The 27,462-nt window shown below is 43.2% G+C and overlaps 1 protein-coding gene across 2 annotated transcripts in view; it reads left to right on the forward strand.

Annotated features, from left to right (window-relative positions):
• The window catches only part of CCNYL1 (cyclin Y like 1), a 261,805-nt gene that overhangs the window by 119,519 nt on the left and 114,824 nt on the right, over positions 1–27,462 (forward strand). For both annotated transcript variants that reach the window (XM_029606368.1, XM_029606367.1), the window contains exon 5: positions 16,348–16,383. In XM_029606368.1, coding sequence (XP_029462228.1) covers positions 16,348–16,383 — 36 coding nt within the window. The remainder of the gene's footprint in view (positions 1–16,347; positions 16,384–27,462) is intronic.

Below are 27,462 nucleotides of genomic sequence, written 5' to 3' on the forward strand. Positions count from 1 at the left end.
TAAGTTGGCGCCTGCTGAGTTAGTGGTCACATACTATACTCGATTATAATGAGCCTGATTTTGGGAAATATTTGTATACAAGGACTTTGAATGTTACTGCCTTGGTACATGGTTTAAATTCTTGATCATTTTTTCCACTTTGTCCTGAACTTTGAAGAGACTCATGGTTTTTCCCTGCTTGCTGCTAACCATGCAAAATCACAGAAACAATCTGAATACTGAAACTTGAAGTCAAGTAGAAAAATTCTCCCTTCATCACACGACTCACAGATGTCAGCACCTTACCCTGAGAAAGCCAGCTGACCTCAGTATGTAGAAGTAGTTTGTGGTCACTACCCATCTCGTTGCACAGAGCAGCAAATGTTTGTGATTTGAAAGGATAGGCTTTGATGAAATTAAGTGTTTTCATAGTTTCCTGCAAAACAGTCTTCAGGTCAGCAGGCATTTTATTTTGTAGCTAGTGCCTCCCTGTGGATTCTACAGTGTGTTGATGTGGCTGAAGGAGCCACAACTTTAATTCAGGCAACCATTCCAGTGTGTTGGGCTATCATAGCACGAGCCCCATCAGTGCTAATTCCAACACATTTTGTCCAGTTGATGCCATTGTCTTGCATGAAATTATTCAGAACCTCAAAAATAGCCTCTGCTGTTGCATGGCTAGGCTCTGACTTGCAAAATAGAAAATCATCATGCATCTCTCCATTGAATTTATACCTGATGAATGTGAGAAGGTTTGAAAGATTTGCAATGTTGGTGGAGTCATCCATTTGCAGGGCATAATAACAACTTTTGCATATTCTTGACATCAGCTGCTATTTCACCTGCTAAGCCTTTTCTTATATCCTGTGTTGTTGAACTGTTATCTGAGAGTGATATTAAATTTATTTGCTTGCAGGCCTTCTTTCCTGGCATGGTATGTACAATTTCCTTTCCAGCTGACAATACTAACTTTCCCCAACTATGAGAGGTTTCCCTTTCTTTGTAATCAGTAGACACACCCAATAAATTGCTTCCACAGCCTTTGCATTGTCACTGCCTATGGCTGTACATATTCTTTTTTTCTTGTTTTCATTGAGTTTCCTCAGTCTGTTTTTGAAAAATTCAAGTTGCTTGCCCACAAATGCAATCTGTTTTGTTTCTAAGTGACGACGAAGATTAGTTGGCTTCAAGCTTTCATTTGACAGAACTTCGTAACACAAGGCACATAGAGGCCATGACTCTTCTTCAGTACCAGTCCTTACCAAATACAGAATAAAGAGACCATAAAGTAGAAATACAAATCTGCAGACAAAAACTGAATTGGAAAGGGCAACAAGCCTTACTCTGTTTGCAGTGCAAAAATGAAAACATTATTCCTCATAAAGCATCAACTAATAAAATCAAGAATTCATAATACTAAAACCATGCTAACAAAAAATATATACTTCAAAATAGCTGCTAAACAGAATAATTAGAAACTGGTATAAAAGTTTTAAAATATACCACTAAGAACATAAAAAATTGCTATACTGGGTCAGACCAAGGGCCCAGCATCCTGTTTCCATCAGCGTCCAGTCCAGGCTACAAGTACCTAGCAAGTACCCAAACACTTAAGTAGATCCCATGCTACTGATGCCAGTAATAGTAATGGCTATTCCCTAAGTCAACTTGATTAATAGTAGTTAATGGACTTCTTCTCCAAGAGCTTATCCAAACCTTTTTTTAAACCTAACTGCACTAACCACATCCTCTGGCAACAAATTCCAGAGCTTTATTGTACATTGAGTGAAAAGAATTTTCTCGGATTACTTTTAAATGTTACTTGCTGACTTCATGGAGTGCCCCCTAGTCCTATTATCTGAAAGAATAAATAACCAATTCACATTTACCCGTTCTAGACCTCTCATGATTTTAAAGACCTCTAATATCCCCCCTCAGACGTCTCTTCTCCAAGCTGAACAGCCCTAATCTCTTTAGTCTTTCCTCATAGGGGAGCTGTTCCATCCCCTTTATCATTTTGATCACCATTCTCTCTCTGTACCTTCTCCACTGCAACTATATCTGTTTTGAGATGCAGCAACCAGAATTATACACAGTACTCAAGGTGCAGTCTCACCATGGAGCAATACAGAGACATTATGATATTTTCCATTTTATTCACCATTACCTTCCCAATAATTCCTAACATTATTTGCTTTTTTTGACTGCCGCAGCACACTGAGTCGATTTCAGTGTATTATCTACTATGATGCCTAGATCTTTTTCCTGGGTGGTAGCGCCTAATATGGAACCTAACATTGTGTAACTACAGCATAGGTTATTTTTCCCTATATGCATCACCTTGCACTTGTCCACATTAAATTTCATCTGCCATTTGGATGTCCAATCTTCCAGTCTCGCAAGGTCTTCCTGCAATTTATCACAATCCGCTTGTGATTTAACTACTCTGAACAATTTTGTCATCTGCAAATTTGATCACCTCACTTGTCATATCCCTTTCTAGATCAATTATAAATATATTGAAAAGCACTGGTCCAAGTACAGATCCCTGAGGCACTCCACTGTTTGCGCCTTTTCCACTGAGAAAATTGACCATTTAATCCTACTGTTTCCTCTTTTTTAACCAGTTTAATCCATTAAAGGACATCGCCTCCTGTCCCATGGCTTTTTAGTTTTCTTAGAAGCCTCTGAGGGACTTTGTCAAAAGCCTTCTGAAAATCCAAATACACTATGGGCCAGATTTTCTAACATGCATGTGGGCGTAGATTTGTGCGTGCAACCCGGCATGCACAAATCTACGCCCGATTTTATTACATCCGCGCGCATGTTATAAAATCCCAGGTCGGCGCGCGCAAGGGGGCGCACACTTGTGCACCTTGTGCGCGCCGAGCCCTAGGGGATCATAGATGGGCTTTTCCGTTCCCTCCGCTCCTCCCCCTACCTTTGTTGTCTTAGTTAAGCCTGCCAGAGGCAGGCTTAACTTGCGCGCTGGCCGGCTGCTGTGCCGGAGGCCTCAGTCCCGCCCGGGACATAGGAGCATACCGGAGCTTGAGCGTGTCGCTGAGCCTATGCAAAATGGGCTCGTCGTGCGCAGGGGCACTTTCTCGGGGTTACGCGCGTAACCCTTTGAAAATCTGCCCCTAAATCTACTGGTTCACCTTTATCCACATGTTTATTACCCCTTTAAAAAAAAAAAAAAAAAAAGAAGCAAATTTGAGAGGCAAGACTTCCCTTGCAGATTGTGTTCCATTAAACCATGTATTTTTATATGCTATGTGATTTTGATCTTTAGAATAGTTTTCACTATTTTTCCTGGCACTGAAGTCAGGCTCACTAGTCTATAGTTTCCTGGATCGCCTCTGGAGACCTTTTTAAATATTGGTGTTACATTGGCCACCTGCCAGTCTTCAGGTACAATGGATGATTTTAATGATAGGTTACAAATTTTAACTAATAGTTCTGAAATTTCATTTTTGAGTTCCTTCAGCACTCTGGGGAACATACCATCCAGTCCAGGTGATTTGCTACTCTTTAGTTTCAGTCTGGCCTACTACATCTTCCAGGTTCACAGTGATTTGGTTCAGTTCATCTGACTCCTCATCCTAGAAAACCATCTCCGGAACCAGTATCTCCCCAACATCCTTATTAGTAAACACAAAAGCAAAGAATTCATTTACTCTTTCTGCAATGGCCTTATCTTTCTTAAGAGCCCCTTTAACCCCTCTCTCATCTGATGGTTCAACAGACTCCCTCACAGGTTTCTTGCTTCAGATATATTTTTAAAAGCTCTTATGAGTTTTTGCCACCTCTTTTCAAATTCTTTCTTAGCCTGCCTTATCAAAGTTTTGCACTTAGGAAGAAGCATAAGCATTATCAAGCTATTTTCTTCAGATGGATCCTTCTTCCGATTTTTGAAGGATGTTTTTTTGGCTAAAATAGCCTCTTTCACTTCATCTTTTAACCATTCTGGTAATCGTTTTGCCTTCCTTCCACCTTTCTTACTGCATGGAATACATCTGGACTGCGCTTCTAAGATTGTATTTTTAAACAATGCCCACGCCTGTTGTACACTTTTAACCTTTGCAGCTGCACCTTTCAGTTTCCTATTTTCCTCATTTTATCAATTTTCCTATTGAAAATTTAGTGTTAGAGCTGTAGATTTAATATTGTCCCCCTTCCAGTCATTAGTTTAAATTTGATCATGTTATGATCACTATTGCCAAGTGGCCCCACAACCGTTAACTGTCTCACCAAATCCTGCATTCCTCTAAGAATTAAATCTAAAATAGCTCCCTCACTCGTTGGTTCCTTAACCAATTGCTCTATGAAGCAGTTGTTTATTCCATCCAGGAATTCTATGTCTCTAGCATGTCCTGATGTTAATCAATGTTGGGGTAATTGAAATCTCCTATTACTGCACTGCCAAATTGATTAGCTTCCCTGATCTGTTAGCATTTCATCATCTGTCTGACCATTTTGGCCAGGTGGATGGTAGAATACTCCTATTACTATACTCTTACCCAACGCACATGGGATTTCTACCTACATAGATTCTACTGAGCATTTAAAATCAGCCGACACACCAAAGAACACCCAATAATTTAAAACTAATAAGAACAAGTCCCCAGCTCGTCAAACCTGGGAACTTTTGATTTCTAGTTACCATAAGGTTATTGTGGATTAATGGGCTGCTGCGAGATTGAGTCCATGGTGGCTCCACCAGACCTCTTCTTTCCTGGGCTTCTGCAAGATGGGGTCTTTAGTGGCCCTGCTGAGCCACCTCTTTCTAGGGCTGCTGCAGGATAGGGTCTCTTCTTCATTGCTGGAGACTTGGTGGGGGGCGTGACACTGAGAAAAAAAACTCAAGGCATGGACCTTATGTGCCTATAGCTACCACCCTGGTCCCCATCCATTCCCTTCTGTCTGCTTTTCCATACCCATACACCCTTCCTGAGTATTACCCACTCCCCAACTTCAGCTGTACTTTCCCTCCTGCTCTTTGCCCCTTTCTTCTCCTCCTGTTCTTTCTCTTGCCCTCCCCAGGCACCTGCCCACCTCCCTTTGTCCATTATGGTCCTTCCCTTACCCCATCCTCACACTTCTGTTCTCCTCTTATGTCCCCTTCCAGTGTTGTCCCTATTCCCCCTGTATTCATAGTAAAATTCATGTACTCTCCTTCTCTGTAGTTGGAAGTCTGCATTCATAGCTGTAGCTGTCCTCCTTTTCTCACAACATATCTGGGCTTCCAGCTCTTCCAGGCTTTCTGTGGCAGCTTTCCTACTTCTGGACCCACACACTTCTTTTTCTAGTGGGAGCAGCTCTTCTCTAGGTCTCTTCTTGGGATGGACCTCCTGCCCTGTTTCTCATGGTGCTCCTTTTGGCGGTTTTCACCATGGCCATCTCTGCCTCATGCTTTTCACTGCAGTGCTCTTCTTCACAGTTACCACCATGTGGTGGGCTCCATGCAGCTATCTTCCCTGCTCAGATAATGGCAGAGTGGGACAGAGTTTAGGCAGGAGCACTTCACTTCCGGCAGCAGTGGTGGACCCCCTAGGAGCCATGAACCACAGGTTGGGAACCTCTGGTGTAAGTCAGTGAGTGTCTGATTTTGACATTTGTGCACATGTTTTCCAAATTGCTTTTCTACCTCCCTTTCTGTTCTTTCCTTTCTCCTTTCCTAGGAGTTGTATCAGGATTTCCACTGTTACATAACCATATCCCTTGTTCTCCCCTGTTCAGTCTTCCATTCTACATCTGGTATTTCAAAATGCCTTTCAATTTGCTATTGAGTCAGTGAATCCACCTACAAATACATAATTCTGTACACCTAACTGTTCCCATGACCTCATGATGTATACATGTCCTGCTTACTTGTGCACTTGTCCCTATCACTCTGTCAGGAATTTTCTTATTCAGTCCTGTCATTTCTTGATAGGTGTATCTTTTTTTTTTTTTTCTTTTTTTTTTTTTAAACAGACTTGCATTGACTCGTGAAGCAACTTTCTGGATATTCACCATATCCTGGGCCGCTTGTTTGGCTTTTGTTCTTTTCACAGGATAGAAGCTCTTTTATCTAGCATGGATGTCTTTTCAGAGGCTTTGATGCTGGAACATTGTTCTAATTCTGTTAGAATTCTCTGCTTTTGATACCTTAGATCACAATGTACTTTTACTTCAGTTAATCAGTTTTGGGCTTTCTGCAATTGTTTTACAATGGTTTGCCTCATCAGATCGTACCCATGTGACAATGGGTACATCAGTGTCTTCCCCAATCTATTAGTAACAAGCGTGCCTCAGGGCTCTGCCCTCCCTACTTTGCCATTTAATGTTTACATATAGTAACATAGTAATGAAGGTCCATCCAATCTGCCCTGCAAGTTTATGGTAGTAACTGCTGCTCCATTCAGGTTACTCTGCCATGTTTCTGTTAAGGGTAGTAACTGCCACTCCCTGTCGGTTACCACCAAGCCTTATGTTAAGGTAGTAATAACAATCAAAACTAAGCACTGTCAAACCCATACAAAACTATTGCTAATATTTTTTTTTTACAGGGTGATGATTCAAACAATGCTGCTTGAATGTGCTTTGCTTTTGAACTTGGCCATGGAATCAGTCCTGCACTTTTCTCAAATGTCTGCATATCGGTACCCCAGACTGTAAATATCAGGGTCCAGGGTTGGCTGTAGTCTAAATTCTCTTCCTTTTTTCCCTCCGCCATTGAAGCAGAAAGCGATGTTGCAGTTGCATCAAAATCATGAAAGCTCAATGGTTAATGGTAGTATTCCCCATTCCTTCTGATGGGGTAAGTGACTGCTGCTACATGCAGGTTACCCCCATGCACCCTTTCCTTCATTTCCACCTCTAGCCATTAGGGATCCAGTGTTTTTCCCAGGACAAGCAGGATGGTAGTCCTCATATATGGGTGACGTCATCAGACGGAGCCCTATCACGGAATACTTTGGTCAAAGTTTCTAGAACTGTGACTGGCACACTGCGCATTTCCAAAATGCCATAATCCCTGTGGCCACAGGGGTCTCCCTTCAGTCTCTTTTTTTTTTTTTTTTTTTTTTTCACGCTGCAGTTTGCCTCGCGGGTTAGAAGCTCTGTGAGATTTCTCACCTTTTTTCCTCATGGAAAACTCAAGTTTACTTCTTTAAAAGTTCCCTAATAGGGGTCTCCCATCGTGCTCCATTCCCTCCGATGCTCGGTGAGTACTTTTTCCCGAGTCTCCGGTCTGTTCCTACCGCCTTACCATTTGGTTCCCGCAGGTCACCGACCGTTTTGCGCCCTTTTTTTTTCGGCATGGCGACCGGGTTCAGGAAGTGCCCAGATTGCCTGCGAACAATGTCTATCAAGGACCCTCACACTGGTGTCCCAATTGCGCCGAAATGACTCCAAAAGGCAGACGTGCCTGTCTTGATAAGATGGAGACTCTCTTTAAAGTTAACTCCATCGACTTTTACTTAGTCATCACCGGTGAGTAAGGGTCCTTCCATTGACAAACCTCGCTGAGAGCAGCAGGGAGACAGTGACCGTCCATTACAGACGCCATCCAAGACATCGGTAGCTTCATCCTCTGTGATGGGGAAAGACTGGACCAAGCACCGAGGAAAGCATCGGCACCGACGCGCTTCCATGCCCGGTGCCGGCACAGACATCGCAGCGGATTCGATGGCCATCGAACTGCCTTCGAAGAGGGCACAGGGAGAGGAGACCCCGGGGCATTCCCCACAGACATCAGTGCCAGGTACTGAGCCTCCACAAATTCCTGTGGAAGGGCCAGTAATGCCTAGCCTGCCTCCCTTGTAGCTGTGCTATCCACACTAGCTTTCAGGGAGGAACTGGACATCCTTGTCTGCCAGGCAGGCTTCGATGCCTTCTGAAACCTGCAACCACCATTGATGCCAGCCTCCAGACCGGCACCGACCCCGGAACCATTGATGTTGCACCGTTGCTGGACAGACTCGATACCCTCATTGGTGCTTTCCCGACTCAGCCCATTCCATCGGCACAGAGTTGGCCATCGAGACCTCCCCAGCTCCCGATACCTATTCCGGGCTCCTCAGAGGAAGACTACACAACTTCCAGTCCAACTCCAGGTCCATTGGGGCTCTCGGGACCTAAACATCCACCGTTCCCCTCTATGCCATCGATTCCATTGAGGCCTCCATTGATGCCCACGCACCCTGGAGAAGGCGGTCTCCTCCCAAAGATCTTTCCTTCGCCATCTTTATCAAGGAAATGTCCGAAACCATCCCCTTCAACCTAGTGACTGAAGAGGATACCAGTCAGAAGATCTTGGAGGTTCTGCAGTTTGTTGATGCCCCCAAGGAAAGTATGGCCATTCCAGTGCATGAAGTCCTGTTGGACCTCCTACACCACCTATGGGGGAGCATCCTGGCACTGTTCCACCAGTCAACAACAAAACAGATGCAACATACCTAATACAACATGCCCCAGGCTTCCAGAAACCACAACTGCCTCATCAGTGTGTTGTAGTGGAATCCGCAGAGAAGAAAGCTAAACTGTTAAATCTGAATTCTTCAGTACCCCTGGTCAAGACCAGAAGTTCCTAGATGGACTGGACCGAAAAATCTTCCAAGGCTCCATGTTGGTATCCCATATAACCACCTACCAACTGTATATGACCCAATACCAAAGAAACCTTTGGAAGCAAGTCCAAGATTTTGCGGACTCCTTGCCTCAACAGCAGCAAGAAAGCCTGACTGCCATCATCCAGAAGGGGTTCGAAGCAGGGAAGCATGAGTTAAGAGCGGCATTTGATTCCTTCGAGACTGCTTCCCGATTGTCAGCAACAGGAATCAGTGCTAGAAGATGGGTCTGGCTGAAAGCTTCTGATTTAAGACCTGAGGTCCAAGATAAGCTTGTTGATCTCCCGTGCACTGGAGACCATCTCTTCGGAGATAAAATACAGGAAGCAGTGGCTCAGTTGAAGGACCACCACGAGACCCTACATCAATTGTCTACAGTCACTACGTACGCTCCCTCCTAATCCTGCAAAAGCATGAGAAGGTACCCCAGAAGACCATTCTACCACTCACACAAATACTATCCTCCTGCATCTCGAGCATACATTCCAGCCCAAAGCACCCAGAGCACAACCAGCCCCACAAGCTGGTCCAGCCTCTGAATTTTGATGCGTTTCTAGAGAACAGCGGCCACTCGTCAATGAACCCAAACCCAGAAATACCCGTAGGAGGCATTTGCGCCACTTCCAACACAACTGGCGTCTCATAACAGATCAATCGGTGATATCCATCATAGCCCAGGGATACCATTTAAATTTCCTCACAGTACCCTCAGACTCTCCACCCAATCCACTGTTGTCCCGAAAAGACCACACATTGCTTCTAGAGTCAGAACTTTCCACCCTTCTGCGAACAAGGGCTGTAGAAGCCATCCCCTGGACACAGAGGGGCAGAGGGTTCTACTCATGCTATTTTCTGATTCCAAAAAAATCAGGCAGTCTCTGCCCCATCCTAGACCTCCGCAATCTCAACAAAATTCTTCAAAAAGAAAAATTCAGGATGGTGTCTCTCGACATCATGCTTCCCCTACTTACAAGGAGATTGGCTCTGTTCTCTGGACCTTCAGGACACCTACGCACATATCGCCATATTCCCACATCACCACAAATACCTACGCTTCATAGTGGGTTACAAACATTTTCAATACAGAGTTCTGCCATTCGGTCTGGCCTCAGCACCTCAAATGTTTACAAAATGCCTAGCAGGGGCTGCCACAAATCTACGTAGAAGCACCGTACACGTGTTTCCTTACCTGGACGACTGGCTAATAGTCTATCCAAGCAAGAAGCTCACTACGAATCTTCTACACTCGCTAGGATTTCTGATCAATTACCAGAAATTCCACTTGAATCCATCTCGCCTCCTTACCTTCATCGGAGCAGATTTGGACACCACAGTCGCAAAGGCCTTTCTGCCCAATGACTGCGCAGACATACTCTCCAAACTGGCTACATCTTTGCGCACATACAAAACAGCCTCAGCCCAACAGTTCCTCACGTTGCTGGGCCACATGGCTTCCATGGTCCATGTCACTCCTATGGCCAGGCTAGCCATGAGAATAACTCAGTGGACTTTGAAATCTCAGTGGCTTCAAGCCATTTAACCTCTTTCTTCCCTGATCCATGTAACCGACCAGCTGCGTCTGTCATTTTTCTGGTGGACAAACAGAGCCAACTTGCAGACAGGTCTACACTTTCAGCAACCAGTTCCTCGAGTGACCTTAACCATGGACGCATCCAACGTGGGTTGGGGAGCTCATGTGAACAACCTTCAAACTCAAGGTACTTGAACGCATATAGAGCATAATGTATGGCTCAAAGCTCTAGGAAGTTGATTTGAGACTACCTTGCTTCGAGTTGTCCAAGGACTGCCTTTCACACAAGACTGTTCTCATACAGACAGACAAGACAGTTGCAGTGTGGTACTTGAACAAACAGGGAGGCACAGGGCTGTAGAAGCTGTGCAGATCTGGGCCTGCGCCCTTGCACACTCCATGCACCTCTGGGCCACTTATCTGGCAGGCATACAGAACGTAGTAGCAGAACGCCTCAGTCGGTTTCCAACCCCATGAGTGGTCTCTGGATCCCTGTGTAGTGAGCAAAATCTTCCAACACTGGGGTCAACCAACCATCGACCTCTTTGCATCTGAACTGTATCACAAAGTGGACAGATTCTGCTCCCTGCACAGGCAACAAAACACGTTAGCCATGGATGCCTTCGCTCACCCCTGGAACGCAGGCCTCCCATACGCGTATCATCCATTACCACTAATAGCCAAAACTCTTGTGAAGCTACAACAGGACAGGGGATCAATGATACTCATAGCCCCGACTGGCCTCAACAAGAATGGTTTCCCATGCTTCTCGACCTCTCTATCAGAGAACCCATTCGCCTGGGCACAGTGCCCAATCTCATAACTCAAAACCATGGCATGTTACGCCACCTGAACCTTCAGACCCTATCCCTCACAGCCTGGATGTTGAAAGCCTGATCCTACAACCGCTCATTTGACTAAAGTTTCTCAAGTGCTTGTAGCTTCAAGAAAACCTTCCACACAGAAATCTTATCTTTCTAAGTGGAATAGATTTACCATGTGGTGCACGCAAAAAGGTATCTACCCCTTTTCCTGCCCCACTCCATCTCTATTAGACTATCTCTGGCACCTTTCAGGCTCTGGTCTCCAGACTTTCTTGGTACGGGTACACCTCAGTGCCATCTCAGCGTACCACAAGGGAGTAGGCAATGCCCCAATAACAGTGCAATCCCTTGTGAGTCGGTTTATGAGGAGCCTACTACAACTTAAGCCCACCAGTTACCAAATGGGACCTAAACGTAGTACTTACAAGATTCATGCATGCCTTTGCACTCCTGTGATGTTAAATTTCTTACATGGAAAGTTCCTAGTAGCCATTACATCTGCTCGAAGGGTCAGTGAGTTACAAACCCTTGTCACATACTCACCCTTTACAAGGTTCTTCCATGACAGAGTGGTCCTCCATACTCACCCTAAATTCCTTCCCAAGGTGGTAACAGACTTTCACCTGAATCAGTCTATAGTCTTGCCCATCTTTTTCCCAAGGCCTCACTCTCACTAGGGCGAGAGAGTTTTACACACCTTGAACTGTAAATGTGCACTTGCATTTTACCACACTGCAGTCCTGTCATGGAATACTTGGGCGCACTTGCATTTTACCACACTGCCGTCCATAGGAAATCCACACAACTCCTTATTTCTTTCGATAAAAACAAACCGGGAGTTGCAGTGGGCAACAAACTCTCTCCAACTGGCTAGCAGCCTGTATCAAATTCTGCTATGAGAGAGCAGGCATTCCTCTTCAGGGACGAGTGAAGGTGCACTCAGTAAAGAGCAATGGCAATGTCAGTAGTAGCATACTATCATTCAGTACTGATTGCTAAGATCTGTAAAGCTGCAACATGGAGTTCTCTCCACACATTTGCAGCACATTACTGCCTGGACAAGGAAGGAAGTCAAGACTCTGCCTTTGGCCAATCCGTCTTGAAAAACTTATTTCCAGTATAATCCCAACTCTTTCCACATCCATCTGCTGTGATTTTCAGGCTGCCTCATTTTTACCAACAGTACACCAGTTGTTGTTGTGCCTGTTGCACAAGTTGTATGCTGTTGGTCCAAATAAATATGAGTCAGCCTGTAGCTTGCTGCTAATCACCCATATGTGAGGACTACCATACTGCTTGTCCTGGGAGAAGCAGGACAGCAGGATGTAGTCCTCACGAAATCCAGCCACCACCCCACGGAGTTGGGTCCAAAACAGTTTTGTTTTATTTTTCGCTCGCAACTTTTGCCAGGTTCTTGTGGCCTAGTTTTGGCCTCTGTTGGAAACAGGATGCTGGGCTTGATGGACCCTTGGTCTGACCCAGCATGGCAGTTTCTTATGTTCTTATGAGACCCTTGTGGCCACAGGGATTATGGCATGCTCAGTGTGCCAGTCAAAGTTCTAGAAACTTTGACAAAAGTATTCCATGACAGGGCTCCGTCTGTCACCCATATGTGAGGACTACATCCTGCTGTCCTGGGAGAACACCTGTTACATGTGAGCAACTCTGCTTTATTTGATGCCTTTTTGAATTCATTAACTGTTTTCATCTTCACCACCTCTTCCAGAAGGGTATTCCAGGCATCTACCTCCCTCTCCGTGAAGAAATATTTCCTGATGTTGGTTCTGAGTTGTCCCCCTGGAGTTTAATTTCGTGACACCTAATTCCATTATTTGCTTTCCAATGGAAAAGGTTTGAGGATCATACATCATTAAACCTTTCAGCTATCTGAAAGTCTGTATCTCCCCTGCATCTTCTTTCTTCCAGGCTATACTGTAAAGCTTACTCTATGCTTATGGCCAGGGACACAAGAACACTTAGACTCAGTAAAAGTATAATGTATTTTTATTAATCAATATAAGTGTTCTCGGGGGATGCTGGGTACTGGGTGCCCTTAGTCTTACAAACTGACCAGCATCTCCTTGTATACAGGAAGTGATCCTTCTTTTATAGATAACATACAATATTGTAGAAGCTTCTAGACTTGCATGACTGCCCAAAGAATCATTTACATAAGTTGTGATGTCAAATGCATGATTAAATCATCCCTAACTATCCCTGATTGGCTTCCCAGGATGTGTAGCCCATTTCCCATGACTTTCTTTGTTCTGTTAAACTCTTACTGGTAAAGGCAATCAACACGTCTGTAACTGTGTGGATTACAAACTCCTGAGAATATTACCTGAAGCTCCCCTGTGGTGACTCTATGAATAGACATCACCTGTCTGGTGCCAGCTTGCCTGCAGATATCCATGCTCAGAAAGTCACTCAGCCCATTCAGCCCAGGCAGGCCAAAGACATGCAGAGGCTTCTGGGGATTTCCTTCTCCATGTTGGTTTTCTGTTCAGGCATACTTCTCAATACATATTTAGATCCTTCAGCCTTTCCTCAATAGCCTTCTGATATAGACCCCATACCATTTTGGTCCCTCTTCTGTGAACCGTGTCCTAACACTATCCTTTTTGAGTTACAATCTCAGAACTGAGCACAGAAATCTAGGTGAGACTTCACCATGGACCTGTACAAGGGCAATATCACCTCCTTTTTCCTACTGATTAGTCTGCTCTATGGAGCCTAGCATTCTTCTGGCTTTAGTTATCGCCTTGTCACATTGATTTGCCGCCTTCAGATCGCTAGACACTATCACTCCAGGATTCATCTCCTAGTCTGTGCACATTAGTCTTTCATCCTCCATCACATACAGCTGTTTTGGATTACTGCACCTCAAATGCATGACTGCACTTCTTGGCGTTAAATCCCTGCTGCCAAACTTTCAACCACTCTTCAAGCTTTCTTAAATCAATTTTTATTTTCTACTGCTTCAGGCGTGTCCACTCTGTTGTAGATCTTAGTATCATCCACAAATAGACAAACTTTACCTTCTATCCCTTCCACAAGTCACTTGCAACGATATTAAACAGAACTGGTTCCAAAACTGATCTTTATGGCACTCCACTTAATATCATTTTCTAGAATAGGTTCCATTTACCATTACATGCCGTCTCCTGTCAGTGAACCAATTTATAATCCACTCCAGCACCTTGGCGCAGAGTCCCAAGCTTCTCATTTTATTCACAAGCATCCAATGTGGGACCATACCAAAATCTTTGAAATCCAAGTTATATCACATCAAGTGTTCTTCCTTGATCCAATTCTTTAGTTGCCCAATCAAAAAAATAAAATCAGTCAGATTTGACTGACAGGACCTTGCCCTGCTGCCTCATGTCCAGCAACCCACTAGTTTGTAGATAGATAATTTTTCTTTCCTTCAACAATGTCTCAATTTTCCCACCAGTGAGGTGAGGCTAACTGGCCTGTAGTTTCCAGCCTCTTCTTTGCTACCACTCTTGTGAAGCAGGATCACCACAGCTCTTCTCCAGTCACATGGCACCACTCTTGTCTCCAGGTATCTATTGAACAGGTATTTCAGTTGACCTGTCAGCACATCTCTGAGCTCCCTCAGTATCCTAGGTTGGACCTCATCTGGCCCCATAGCCTTGTCCACTTTGCGTAGCTTTTCCCATACATTTTCTTCTGTAAATAGTTTTGTCTACCCCACCACCATCTATGGTCTCAACCAGCAGTGGTATTTCTGCCATTTTTTTGTTCTTCGCTGGTTATATGTAAGGGCTCCTCCCTATAGTTACCTGTATATTTTCTGTTTTATGTAAGGGCTCCACCTAAAAGTTCTTGTTTATTGTGAACCGATGCGATGTGCGAACGGACATCGGTATAGAAGAGACTTTAAATAAATAAATAATAATAAATTTTTCTATTTGTTGTTTTATGCACGTGTTAAATTGTTCTCCACATAGAAGTATTGATATAGCAGAATACAAATGTATAATAAATACATTGAATTTTAAAACATGATCCAAGAAACCAAAGCCTTGTTATCAACACCATCTATGCAGCCATAGATTCATCTCCAGCATGAGGTGTACCTTTGCTTCTGACTGGAAGGATAGATGAGAACACAGTCTCCTGCTTTTCACCTGTCTCCCCCCCCCCCCAGTGCTATGTAATCCTTACTGATCTGCTCAGGGTAATCAATTGTGGTATTGTTGGTGCCTACTTGCATGAGCAGTGTAAGATAGTAATTAAAGGGTTTGAATTTTAGTAACCTTTCTGTAATGTCTTGGATTCAGACTTCTGGCAGACACGTCTGGTCTGCAGATGGACCCTTCTGTCCTGTGTAGAAGTCACCAATTACCATGCTTCTCAATGTTGTGGCCTCTGGAGTGCTCTGCTTCCCTTCTGTGTGTTCTGCATCCTCAAGTGATTCCAGGAATGTATATTGGTACTGAAAATAACCTGAAGAAGACTCTGAGATGGTGTGCTGTGCGTAGCTTGAAATGGTTATCTTCCTGTTTTTATGTATATGGAGTCGACTGTCTTCCTTATATAATTCCTTTATCTTCTAGCTGTCCATTCATTTTGGACCCTGAGCTTCCTATATATAATCTGTTAAGAAACCTGCATCTTCATGGATATTCCTCAACCTGGCATCCACCTCCTGCAGCTCACTTACCTGCTTCCTGAAGAATTTCACCAGTTGGCATCTTTAACACTGAATATTGTCCACAGGCTGACCGCATTAGCTAGCTTGTACAAGCCTCATTCCCAAAAAAATTGATATGAGAACCTGGGTGGAAGTATCTTGAAATACACAGCATCTTCCAGCCATCCTGCATGCCTGTGTTTTGAAATGTCTTCCTCTGATTACATTTGGTAGTTGTCAATTTGGCAATTTGGCTAATGCAGTCCTCTTTTAAAGACTAAATTTGACAGCAACAACCAAAACATTAAAAAAAATAAATCTTGTTTCCTTCTCCTCCTTAGGACTGTAGAAAAGGGAGTTTGTATATTTGCTCTCTTGTCTTCCTAGCTTTTCTTGATAAATTCTACAGTTGACAGCCTTATGGTACTATTTTTTTAAATGCTAGCTTATTTTGAGTAATTCTAACTTTGTAACTCTTTCCTATATAGATTTTTTTTTTTCTGTTCAGCTTGTGACTTGAATCCTTTTTATATTGTGAACTTGGTGGTAGCATTACTGGTTACTTGTTTTCCTTAGTTATAAATTGTGATTAAGATTATATATTTTGAGGAAATTCCATTGTAGTTTCAAATGTTTTATGACTATTTTAAAAATTTCCATAAATAAAAAAAAAATTATTAAAATATATTAACACATTCTTTATTTTTAATATGTTTGTGACTATCTTTTTCTTCCTTCTAGTGTGACACTAGCAATATACTACCACATAAAAAACAGGTAAGCAGTTTGCATGGGACATAAATGAATGTGAATATTTTGACCCCCATCTGTAGAGAATTGGACACAGTTAATGGCCATACAAATATTTAGCTGAGATGAGTATTGAGTCTGTAAAATATTGCGGCATGGGACTTTTGATATTGCATCTAGCATCCTTGTCTAAGCTGCTTTGAATGTCTTGTTAATTGCTCTTTACATGTTGAATATATGTCTGTTGGGTAATGCTTTCCACACCTGTTTTCCTTCTGATTGCTGTTGGCAGTAAGATCCCCTTAGATGTGATGTATAGCAGTTGAGATAACATAGCATACTACCATAAGAAACTTGCTGGGCTTTCAGGATGGACCATTTTGTCTTTTTCTTCCGTTACTATGTTACTGTGGGAATCGGTTGGACTGTTAAATGATCGAGGGTTTAAAGGGGCACTTAGGGAAGATAAGGCCATTGCAGAAAGATTAAATGATTTCTTTACTTTGGTGTTTACTGAAGAGGATGTTGAGGAGGTACCCGTTCCGCAGAATGTTTTCAAGGGTGATGATTCAGATGAACTGAATCAAATCATGGTGAACCTGGAAGATGTGGTAGGCCAGATTGACAAACTAAAGAGTAGTAAATCACCTGGACCTGATGGTATACACCTCCAGGGTCTCAAAGAACTAAAACATGAAATTTGACCTATTTCAATTTGTAACCTATTTCTAAAATCATCTTTTGTACCTGGAGATTGAAAGATGGCCATTGTAACCCCAATATTTATTTAATTATTTTAAAATTTTTCTGTACAGTTGTTTAGTAATACACCATCACAACGGTTTACATTTTGGCACGAAATAGGTTTGGTTAGGTTTCTAAGTTATCCATGGTGTGCCAATATTTTACGGTTACATAGTTCAGTAATATAATCTAAATGAGAGATGGGTTGGGGTTGCTAGTTATATGATTTTTGGGATAATCATATATGTGTATACTGTTTTAATTTATTTAATTATGGGTAAAAAAAATAAAATTGTCAATTTTCCTTTTTTTGGTGACTTTCAGCTGTATGTATTTGTTAGTCATTGCTCTCATTGTGAAATGCTTTTTTGAAAAGTTCTAATTTTTTCATTAATATTTAAAAAGGGCTCCAAGGGTGATCCAGGAAACTATAGACTGGTGAGCCTGACTTCAGTACTGGAAAAAACTGTGGAAAGTGTTAAGAGGGTGAATAAACATGTAGACAAAGATAAAGGTAAACCTGTAGATGTGGTGTATTTGGATTTTCAGAAGGCGTTCGACAAAGTCCCACATGAGAGACTTCTAAGAAAACTAAAGTCATGGGATAGGAGGTGATGTCCTTTTGTGGATTGCAAATTGGTTAAAAGACAGAAACAGAGAGTAGGATTAAATGGTCTACTGTCACGATGGAAAAAGGTAAACAGTGGAGTCCCTCAGGGTTCTGTACTTGGACCATTGCTTTTTAATATATTTATATATGATCTGTAAAGGGGTATGATGAGTGAGGTGATCAAATTTGCAGATAACACAATTATGCAGAGTAAAATATCAAGCAGACTGTGATAAATTGCAGGAGGACCTTGCAAGACTGGAAGATTGAGCTTCCAAATGGCAGATGAAATTTAATGTGGACAAGTGCAAAGTGATGCATAGAAGGGAAAAATTACCCTTGCTGTAGTTACATAGTGTTAGATTCTTCTTAGGAGTTACCTAGATCTCTTTTCTGGATGGTATCATAGTGGATAATACATTGAAATCATCGGCTTAGTGTGTTGTGGCGATCAAAAAAGCAAACAATGTTAGGAATTAAGAGTTGAATTGCAAATAAAACCATGGATGTCATAATGTCTCTGTATCGCTCCATGGTGACCCTACATCTTGAATACTGTGTGCAATTCTGGTCACTATCTCAGAAAAGATAAATAGTTGCACTGGAGAAAGTGCAGAAAAGGGCGACCAAAATAAGGGGCATGGAATGGCTGCCCTATGAGGATGCGGCTAAAGAAATTAGGGCTGTTCAGTTTGGAGAAGAGATGACTGAAGGCAGATATGATAGAAGTCTACAAAATCATGAAAGGACTTGAACAAGTTAATGTAAATTAGTTATTTCCTAGCGTGTAGCCAGATGGACTCAGGACCAATGGGTATAGTGTACTCCTGATAGCAGATGGGAGACTGAGTCAGATTTCAAAGCTGACGTCAGCCTACATATACCCGTGCAGGAAGCTTAGCTCTTCAGTCTCCTAAGCAGATAGGGACACTACACACACTAGAATAGTGTTAGAAATTTTAAACCAAAGAAGAAAGGTATCACCGCAGGAGAGCGGGGCTTGTCTTCTAGAGGTACGTTTTCTAACGGTCCCTCCCCCAGTCGAGACTTCCTAAGGTGATTTCAGAGATCCCTCCAAGGCAAGCCTTGGTCCGGTAGCCGGCTCCTGGCGTGGATTTTAGCCCCAGGGTGGCTGAGAGGCAGCGGGTGCAGATTCGAATGTGCCAGTGAAGATAATTCCCTCTCCCCTCGCAGCTGGAGACCATCCGGCATGAGACTGGGAAATGCTGAGACCAGGTAAGGTAGAAACCTCCTAATTCGTCTGTCTCCGAGGCTCGAATAGCCGCACAGATCGTCCCTTCCGGCGTCTGTAAAATCGGGTTGAGCAGCCCCGTCTGGGCTAGACCCTGATCCGGTGCGAGGGTCCACACACGTGGAGACCCTCTGGGGGGGGGGGCACCATCTTGTCTGCGTGGTCATCTGCGCCATTTTCCCCCCTTGATCGCCGTATTGCCCAAACCTACTCAGCCTAAAAGCGATAACCCTAGTACCCATGCACCAACAAAATACTGGTCACTATTCCATCTATTTTATCGTCCCCAAGAAGGAGGGAACGTTCCGGCCCATCCTGGACCTCAAGACCTACAATCGTTACCTGAGGGTCCCACACTTCTGCATGGAAACCCTATGCTTAGTCATAATGGCAGTACAGCCGGGAGAATTCCTGACTTCACTGGATCTATCCGAAGCCTATCTCCACATACCAGTCCATCATGACCATCAGCAATTCCTATGCTTTGCGATACTGGACCATCATTACCAGTTCTGGGCGTTACCATTCGGACTAGCTACTGCCCCTCGGACCTTCACCAAAATCATGGTGATAGTGGCGGCAACACTGAAGAAAGAAGGAATTCTCGTACATCCATATCTGGACAATTGGCTGATCAGTGCAAAATCTCCAGGAGAAAGTCACCAGGCGACCACCAGAGTCAAGAATCTACTGCAGAATCTCGGGTGGGTCGTCAACACAACCAAGAGCTGCCTGCAGCCCTCCCAATCACTAGAGTACCTGGGAGTCCGGTTTGATTCCAAGCAAGACAAGGTTGTCATTCCTCCTCCAAGGAGAAGGAAACTGATGGGTCAGCTGCGAAAACTGTTAAACTATGCTCGCCCCAAGGTATGGGACTACCTCCAAGTTCTCGGTCTCATGACATCAACCCTAGAAGTCGTTCCATGGGCAAGGGCCCACATTTATTTATTTAGCATTTGTTTATATACCGAGGTACAGCTGACATAGCCTTCACTCCGGTTTACATTATAACAAACCAGATACATTTAAATTCATAACAGTGTGACAGAGAATGAATCAGAACATTAACTTAATAAAAGACAATAAATACATTGAACAATAGATATGAGTGTAAGCAACACTTGAAGTTGACGGTTGATACCGTTAATGAGAAGAAAATGTTTCTTCAAGATAGGACGAAAGACAGGAGGGGATTGCTGGCAAAAAAGAACGTGAAGGTGGATATGAAAAAGATTTATGTTCTGTTGTCATTGGGTGAGCAGCCATTGTAAGACTGTGAAAGTAGCCAATCTTTAAGATCTTTTTTAAAAGATTTAAAGTTTTCTTGCGAATTGAGGTGTTGAGGTAGTGAGTTCCATAATTTTGGGCCTACGATAGAGATGGCTCTATTTCTAGTGGAGGATAATTTGGCTTGAGGTAATGAAGGGACATCCAACTGAACTTTATATGTAGATCTTGTTGTACGTGAAGATTTATGTAGGTGTATAATATTGTCCAAGGCAGAGTAGTCAGCTTTGTGAATTGATTTGTGTAGGATTGTGAGTACTTTGTACTCTATTCTTTTTTTTAACTGGTAGCCATTGTAAGTTGTGGTTTTTTTAATATGTGCTCACATATTCATCCGATGAATTAATATGTGAGTACATATTAATATGTGCTCACATCTTCATCCGATGAAGATCCTCCACCTTCCTGGTCGCCCTTCTCTGTACCGCTTCCATCTTGTCTTTGTCTTTTTGTAGATACGGTCTCCAGAACTGAACACAGTACTCCAGGTGAGGCCTCACCAAGGACCTGTACAAGGGAATAATCACTTCCCTTTTCTTACTCGATATTCCTCTCTCTATGCAGCCCAGCATTCTTCTGGCTTTTGCTATCGCCTTGTCGCATTGTTTCGCAGACTTCATATCATTAGACACTATCACCCCAAGGTCCCTCTCCTGCTCCGTGCACATCAGCCTTTCCCCCCCCATCGAATACAGTTCATTCGGATTTCCACTCCCCATATGCATGACTTTGCACTTCTTGGCATTGAATCTCAGCTGCCATATCTTCGACCACTCTTCCAGTTTCCTTAGATCCCGTCTCATTCTCTCCACTCCTTCCGGCGTGTCCACTCTGTTGCAGATCTTAGTGTCATCCGCAAAAAGACAAACCTTACCTTCTATCCCGTCCGCAATGTCGCTCACAAAGATATTGAACAGGACCGGTCCCAACACCGATCCTTGCGGTACACCACTTAAAACCGCTCTCTCTTCAGAGAAGGTTCCATTTACCATCACACATTGTCTTCTGTCCGTCAACCAATTTGCAATCCAGGTCACCACCTTGGCACTCACTCCTAAGCTTCTCGTTTTATTCACCAGTCTCCTGTGCGGAACCGTATCAAAAGCTTTGCTGAAATCCAAGTATATGATATCGAGCGCTCTTCCTCGATCCAATTCCTTGGTTACCCAGTCAAAGTCAATCAGATTTGTCTGACAGGATCTTCCCCTGGTGAATCCATGTTGCCTCTGGTCCATCAATTCTCCGGACTGTAGATAGTTCACTATTCTCTTTCAGCAGTGACTCCATTACTTTTCCCACCACCGAAGTGAGGCCAACCGGTCTGTAGTTGCCAGCCTCCTCCCTGTTCCCACTCTTGTGAAGCGGGACCACCACCGCTCTTCTCCAATCACTCGGCACCACTCCCGTTTCTAGGGATCTACAATGCCAAAAGATCATGCTCTGAAAATGTTCTCTTCATCTGTCATTTAGGATCTCGATTAATTTCAGTTGGAACATGTCATGAACATCAGTGGTATTGGTTCCAAATGGGTCTGCAAGCAGCTTCAGTTCATCCGTGTTTCCTGAAATCCACAAATCTGTTTGAATTCATTTGTCAGGCTGACGATAACTGCAGATTACTTTTCATGCTTTACTGCCTCGGCATTCCTTGTTCACAGTGTTGTGAAATGGACAAGTTTTCTTTATATTCACTTGTTTCTGAATGAATGCATGGATATGCTTATACAGTTTGACTAATTTGGTCTTTTTCTTGCAGCTTCAAATTCATTTGCAAGATACCTGGTGATGTCAGCTAGGAATGCCAAGTCATTCAACCACTCATTCACCCACTCATCTTCTATGAAACTTTTTATCTTTTCTTTGCTATGGCAGTTTCTATTTCTTCAAGCAGTAACCAGAACCTGATTAGTGTAGCCACCCTGCTGAGTAGTGAACATGGCTAAAATAAACGACATCCTGGTTTGATCCTACTTCTGTAAGAAAGGCTTGGAACTGTCTGTGGTTGAACCCTTTAGACCTTATGAAATTGACTGTAGAAAACTCTCATGTTTCATGTCCAGGGTCTTTGCACACAGCTGTTCTTGGTGAATGATGCAGTGGTATATGATGACCTCTTGAGACAGTTTCAGCATTAGACTAATCCTTTACAACAGTGAATTTCACTAAAATACGTTTTACTTTTTCGAAAATGTCTTGTCCTATTGTGCCTTTCAGTGGATCTAGGTCAAGCAATTCCTTGATGACTTCAACAGTTTTGGTGACTCTTCATGCAAAATATTGCTAGTTGAGCTGTATTGCTCATCTGTGCTTTCATCGAACGCTAAACTGAAAACCTGACAGGCACAGAGTCTTCTATTAGAGAATCTTGAATGTATGCTAGGTCATCTACTCTTCTAGCAGTGGTCTGAGGTGAAAGGCTGGTTTTTACTCCATTGACTTTGTCAGGACATGTCATAGGTGTAAATATGTCCAAGCAGTCTTTCACAAATTCCCCATTAGACTATAGTTTCCCTCTCATGAATATTGCTTCAGCAATAAAAAAAACAAAAACAAAACCCCCCCCCCAAAAATCCCCAAAACAGTTTTGGTTGCTACCTCAGAACTTTAGTTGCAGCTTTGAAGAAAGATTGTTACCCAGTAAGGTTTTGTTACAGTGAGTTCACATGATCTATTCTCATTTGTCCCACAAGGCCATCAAATTTGCCAGCATGTTGCTTAGAATAATGTTGCTTGATTGTTTTCCTTAAGAGCTGCTATCTTCTCTTAACATATCAGGCATGATAACCCCACATTTCGCTTAGTACAAGTGTCATTGATCCTAGAGCCTTTGAAGGCATGACATTCAGTATCTGTTTTCCTTTTCTTGAAAGAATGGCAGCTGACACTTTTTTGGTTTGCCTTCGGAATCACAGAAAAAAAAAAAGCTAAACTTGAGCTGTTATGATCCATTCACAATGTACAATTATATCAACAAAATAAATACAGCAAAAAATGGCCAGTTTACAGTATTACAGAATTCTTTTTAGCACATTATGAAAAACCCTCCTGCTTATGTTTGGATTTGCTGCTCTGTATATCTGTGACACATTTGTTTATTGGCAAGGAGTAGGTGACAAACCAGAACATAAGTTCTGGTGAGGGAGCAGATGAATAGGTAGCTCCGGTAGGGATCCCAGCCAAATAAAAGAGCACTATTGACCCACGCAGCAGGGCTTGTAAAGATCCCAGGCTTCAGCAGAAGAGAAAGCAATGTTAGTAGAATGGAGCAGCACAGCTCATAAAGATGCCAGGCCCTACTAGCCAAAGAGGCAGAAAAGTGGCAGCAAAGGCATGGGTTGTAGAGGAGCTAAAAGTGGGATTGAGGAGTGGAGCGGTGGAGTGCCTCAAACTCCCTCAGCTGCCACACAAGCATACCTACCCCTCTTGTCCCTAATCCTCACAATTCCAGAAATACCTCAATCCCCAGTAGTAACATATCTTCTCCCCCCCTCCCCCCCCCCAAGCAATGGAAGGAACAAATGGGAATACAAAGGACCCCCCTACTCACCCAGTGCAGAGAGGGAAGGCAATGAATCTCTTCCTCTTAGTGACAAAAATTTCACATCCCAGGGAGCCTCTATTGAGGGAAAGTTAAGAAAACCTTTTCCAGTCTTCACAGTCACAATCAGCCCACTGACCTGCTTTCGTGCAGGATGAAAAAAAGCACAGCCAACAAGCAACTCTGGGCCTCTTCTCCCCCCCCCCCCCCCCACCCCCCTCTCTTCCAAGGAAAAGAGGAGCAAAGATTTTTTTTAAAAAGCATGACTTCATAGAAGCCTCTGCTCCTCTTCTAGCATATGGAAACTGTATTACAGCAGTGAGTTACCACACAAGCATTTTCAAAATTCAGTGTCTGGCTCTGCTAATTTCCTGATGTATGAGATTAGCAAAGTGGCCCATGAGTTTTAAAAGTCCTAGAGTATGCCTGTTACTCTTCTGAAGCTGGCAGGACATGTTCTGGCCTGTCAGCCATAAATGGATTGGTTAGAGAAGCAGGCTGTGAACCAGAGAAGCCATGATTCAAATTCTGTTGATGCTCTTTGTGACCTTGGGCAAGTCACTTCATCCTCTATTACTTTGGGTGCAAAGTTATTGTAAGCCGTCTGGAGATAGGGAAATACATTAAATACCTGAATGTAATATGCTTTGAAGTGCCTGAAAAGGCAGAATATAATTCAAATAAAGTTGGAAAAGCCTGCTGTCTAGGATAGATGTGTAAAACTTCAACATTAAATTTAGTCCATTACATTCATGACCCTTTATTTCTCTAGTTCAGGTTGTCTGTTTTTCAGGTTCTATTTGAAGGTTAGAGCCCCACTTCATACCACAACCTCAATACTCCATTCTTTTATTTTGCATTATCTTCCAGTTAAACAGTTTTACCCTCCAAAAACAAAACCACTCATTTTAGAAGGTTTGGGTTTTTTTTTTTAAGACAACACTTAGGCCACGATTCATCATTCCGTGCAGAATGATGAATCCTGCGCTGCAGGGGGTGGTCGGGCAAGCAAAACCACCACCATGGTGCGGCCGGCTGCAGGCTATCGTGGGCATAGCACCACCATAAAAGCTGGTGCTATTTCCGTGCTACTGCCTGCGATAATGTTCGCAACATTATCGCCGGTAGCAGTGCCGCTGCCGATTACCATAATTTCCTCCCTAACTCTGCCCAGACTCTTCCCCTCCCCCTAATTTAAATCTTACCGCCGCGATAAGGGCCTATAGCAGCTTGGAAAATAACCCCCTCAGCTAGTGAGTCACATGTGTGTGACTACAGTGGGCAAAATATTTAGAGAAAGCAAAATTGCTTGGAGCACAAGCCACACAAGTAAGTGACATCATCCAATGATGCCAATGCATAAGCAAAGCTGCAGAACTTGCTATTTACTTCGAGAAAAAAATTACCAACCTGATAGCCCCACTCATCTCGACCAATCGCCAGTTCCCCCCCCCCCCCCCCCCCCCCCTCCTCTCACCTCTTCTATCCATCAAGAATCAATATTTGAAACTTTTGAGCCTACTTCATCTCTGGAGATAGAAGACATCCTCAAGAAGCTCAAACCATCTTCCCACCCATCAGACCAGATACCGTCAAATCTACTCATATCCATCCCTAAAACCATCGCTAAACCCATTGCTGAAATCATAAATTGCTCCCTATCACAAGGTCTAGTACCAGACACTCTAAAGCTTGCCATTCTCAAACCCCTTTTAAAAAAAAACCAAACCTGTCTGCAGCTGATCCTGCAAACTTCCGCCCTATAGCTAACTTACCGTTTATTGCCAAACTCATGGAAAAAAGTAAACAAGCAACTCACAGAATACCTCGACGAACACAAGATCCTCGCCCCTTCTCAGTTTGGTTTCTGCAAATCGTTGAACACCGAATCCCTCTTAATCTTGCTATCAGATACCATCCTCCTGAGCCTAGAAAACAGACAACCTTATCTTCTCACTGTCTTAGATTTATCTGCGGCCTTTGACACAGTGAACCACGCAATACTTCTAGATCATCTAGCAGAAATAGGCATCACTGGATCTGTACTCAACTGGTTTAAAACATTCCTAAGCAACAGGTTCTTCAAGGTCAGAATTAACAACAAAGAATCCATCCGGTCAGCTCCACCCTGGGAGTCCCTCAAGGATCATCTCTCTCCCCAACTCTTTTCAACATCTACCTTCTACCGCTCTGTAATTTACTTGCAAATCTAAAGCTAACTCACTATATCTACACTGACGACGTTCAAATACTCATCCCGATCACGGAGTCCCTCACCAAGACCCTCAGCTTCTGGAATAGCTGCCTTGAGTCAATCAACCAACTTCTCTCCAGCCTCAGCTTAGTCCTAAACACCAACAAGACTGAGATCCTCATCTCCCAGGACGGCAACCACGGGCCAACCCACATTCCACCCACATCACAATTAAGTTTCTCCCACCAAGTGAGAGACCTGGGTGTTATCCTGGACAACCAACTAAACCTTAAAAAATTTGTCAACACCACAAAGGAATGCTTCTTTAAATTACAAGTCCTAAAAAAGTTGAGACCCCTCCTCCACTTTTAGGATTACCGCACGGTACTTCAATCCATCATCTTTTCAAAAATCGACAATTGCAACTCCCTCCTTCTTGGACTCCCAGCTAACATCATCAGACCCCTGCAGATGGTACAGAACTCTGCTGCAAGGGTTCTGACCAACACCAACAAAAGAGATCACATTACCCCTATCCTTTGAAACATTCATTGGCTACCCATCAAATTCAGAGTTCTCTACAAAGTCCTAACGATAATTCACAAAGCCTTTCACAATCTCTCCCCACTCGATCTAAGTATCCCCCTTCGGCCCCACTCTTCGTCCAGACCTGTTAGAAGTTTCTACAAAGGCACTCTTTACGCCCCCCCCCCCCCCCCCCCCCAGCCAAGACCTCCTTAAGGAAACGTGCGCTCTCAACTGCTGGCCCCCCACAATTTATTTATTTTATTTTTAATTTTTATATACCGGAATTCCTGTATACAATACAAATCAATCTGGTTTACAAGTAACGAAAAGGTTGCCCTGGTCTGGGAGGTTAGACTGGGATGTTTTTTTACATGGAACATTGAACAATGGAATGCTCTCCCCCCTGAACTCAGTCAAGAACCTTGCCCACTGACCTTAAAAAAAAAACAAAAAACAAAAAAAAACAAAACCTCAAAACGTGGCTATTCAGCCAAGCATTTCCCTAATCTGATGATTGTTACCACATACAAAGACTGAAACATTTTGGCTACTCCAATGAGCTTCACTCCTTTATGGATATTCAATCTTCTCTCCCGTTTTGGACGATCGTTCTCCTTTCTCATAACAGGACACTTGTAATAAATTCCCCCCCCCCCTTCTCACCCTGGTTCCCCTTTTGGTCGGTCTCCCCCCTCACACCACTGTCATAACCGATTTGGATTACAGTTCAATGTATGCTCTTTAGTTTAATTATTTGTTCTTTATTTCATATTAAGTTTTAACTTAATATTTATTGGTAACTTTAATTTCATATTCATTAATTTTTAATTCAATTTATTGTTGGTGCTATACTCTAATATCATATTAGCAGTAGGTATTTATCTTCATGGATCTCAGTTCCGCGTAACCCCTGTTTTATGTAATGCTATTTTGCATCCACTGTTTCAATGTAA

This window comes from Rhinatrema bivittatum, chromosome 6, assembly GCF_901001135.1.
Source record: "Rhinatrema bivittatum chromosome 6, aRhiBiv1.1, whole genome shotgun sequence".
Lineage (NCBI taxonomy): Eukaryota > Metazoa > Chordata > Amphibia > Gymnophiona > Rhinatrematidae > Rhinatrema > Rhinatrema bivittatum.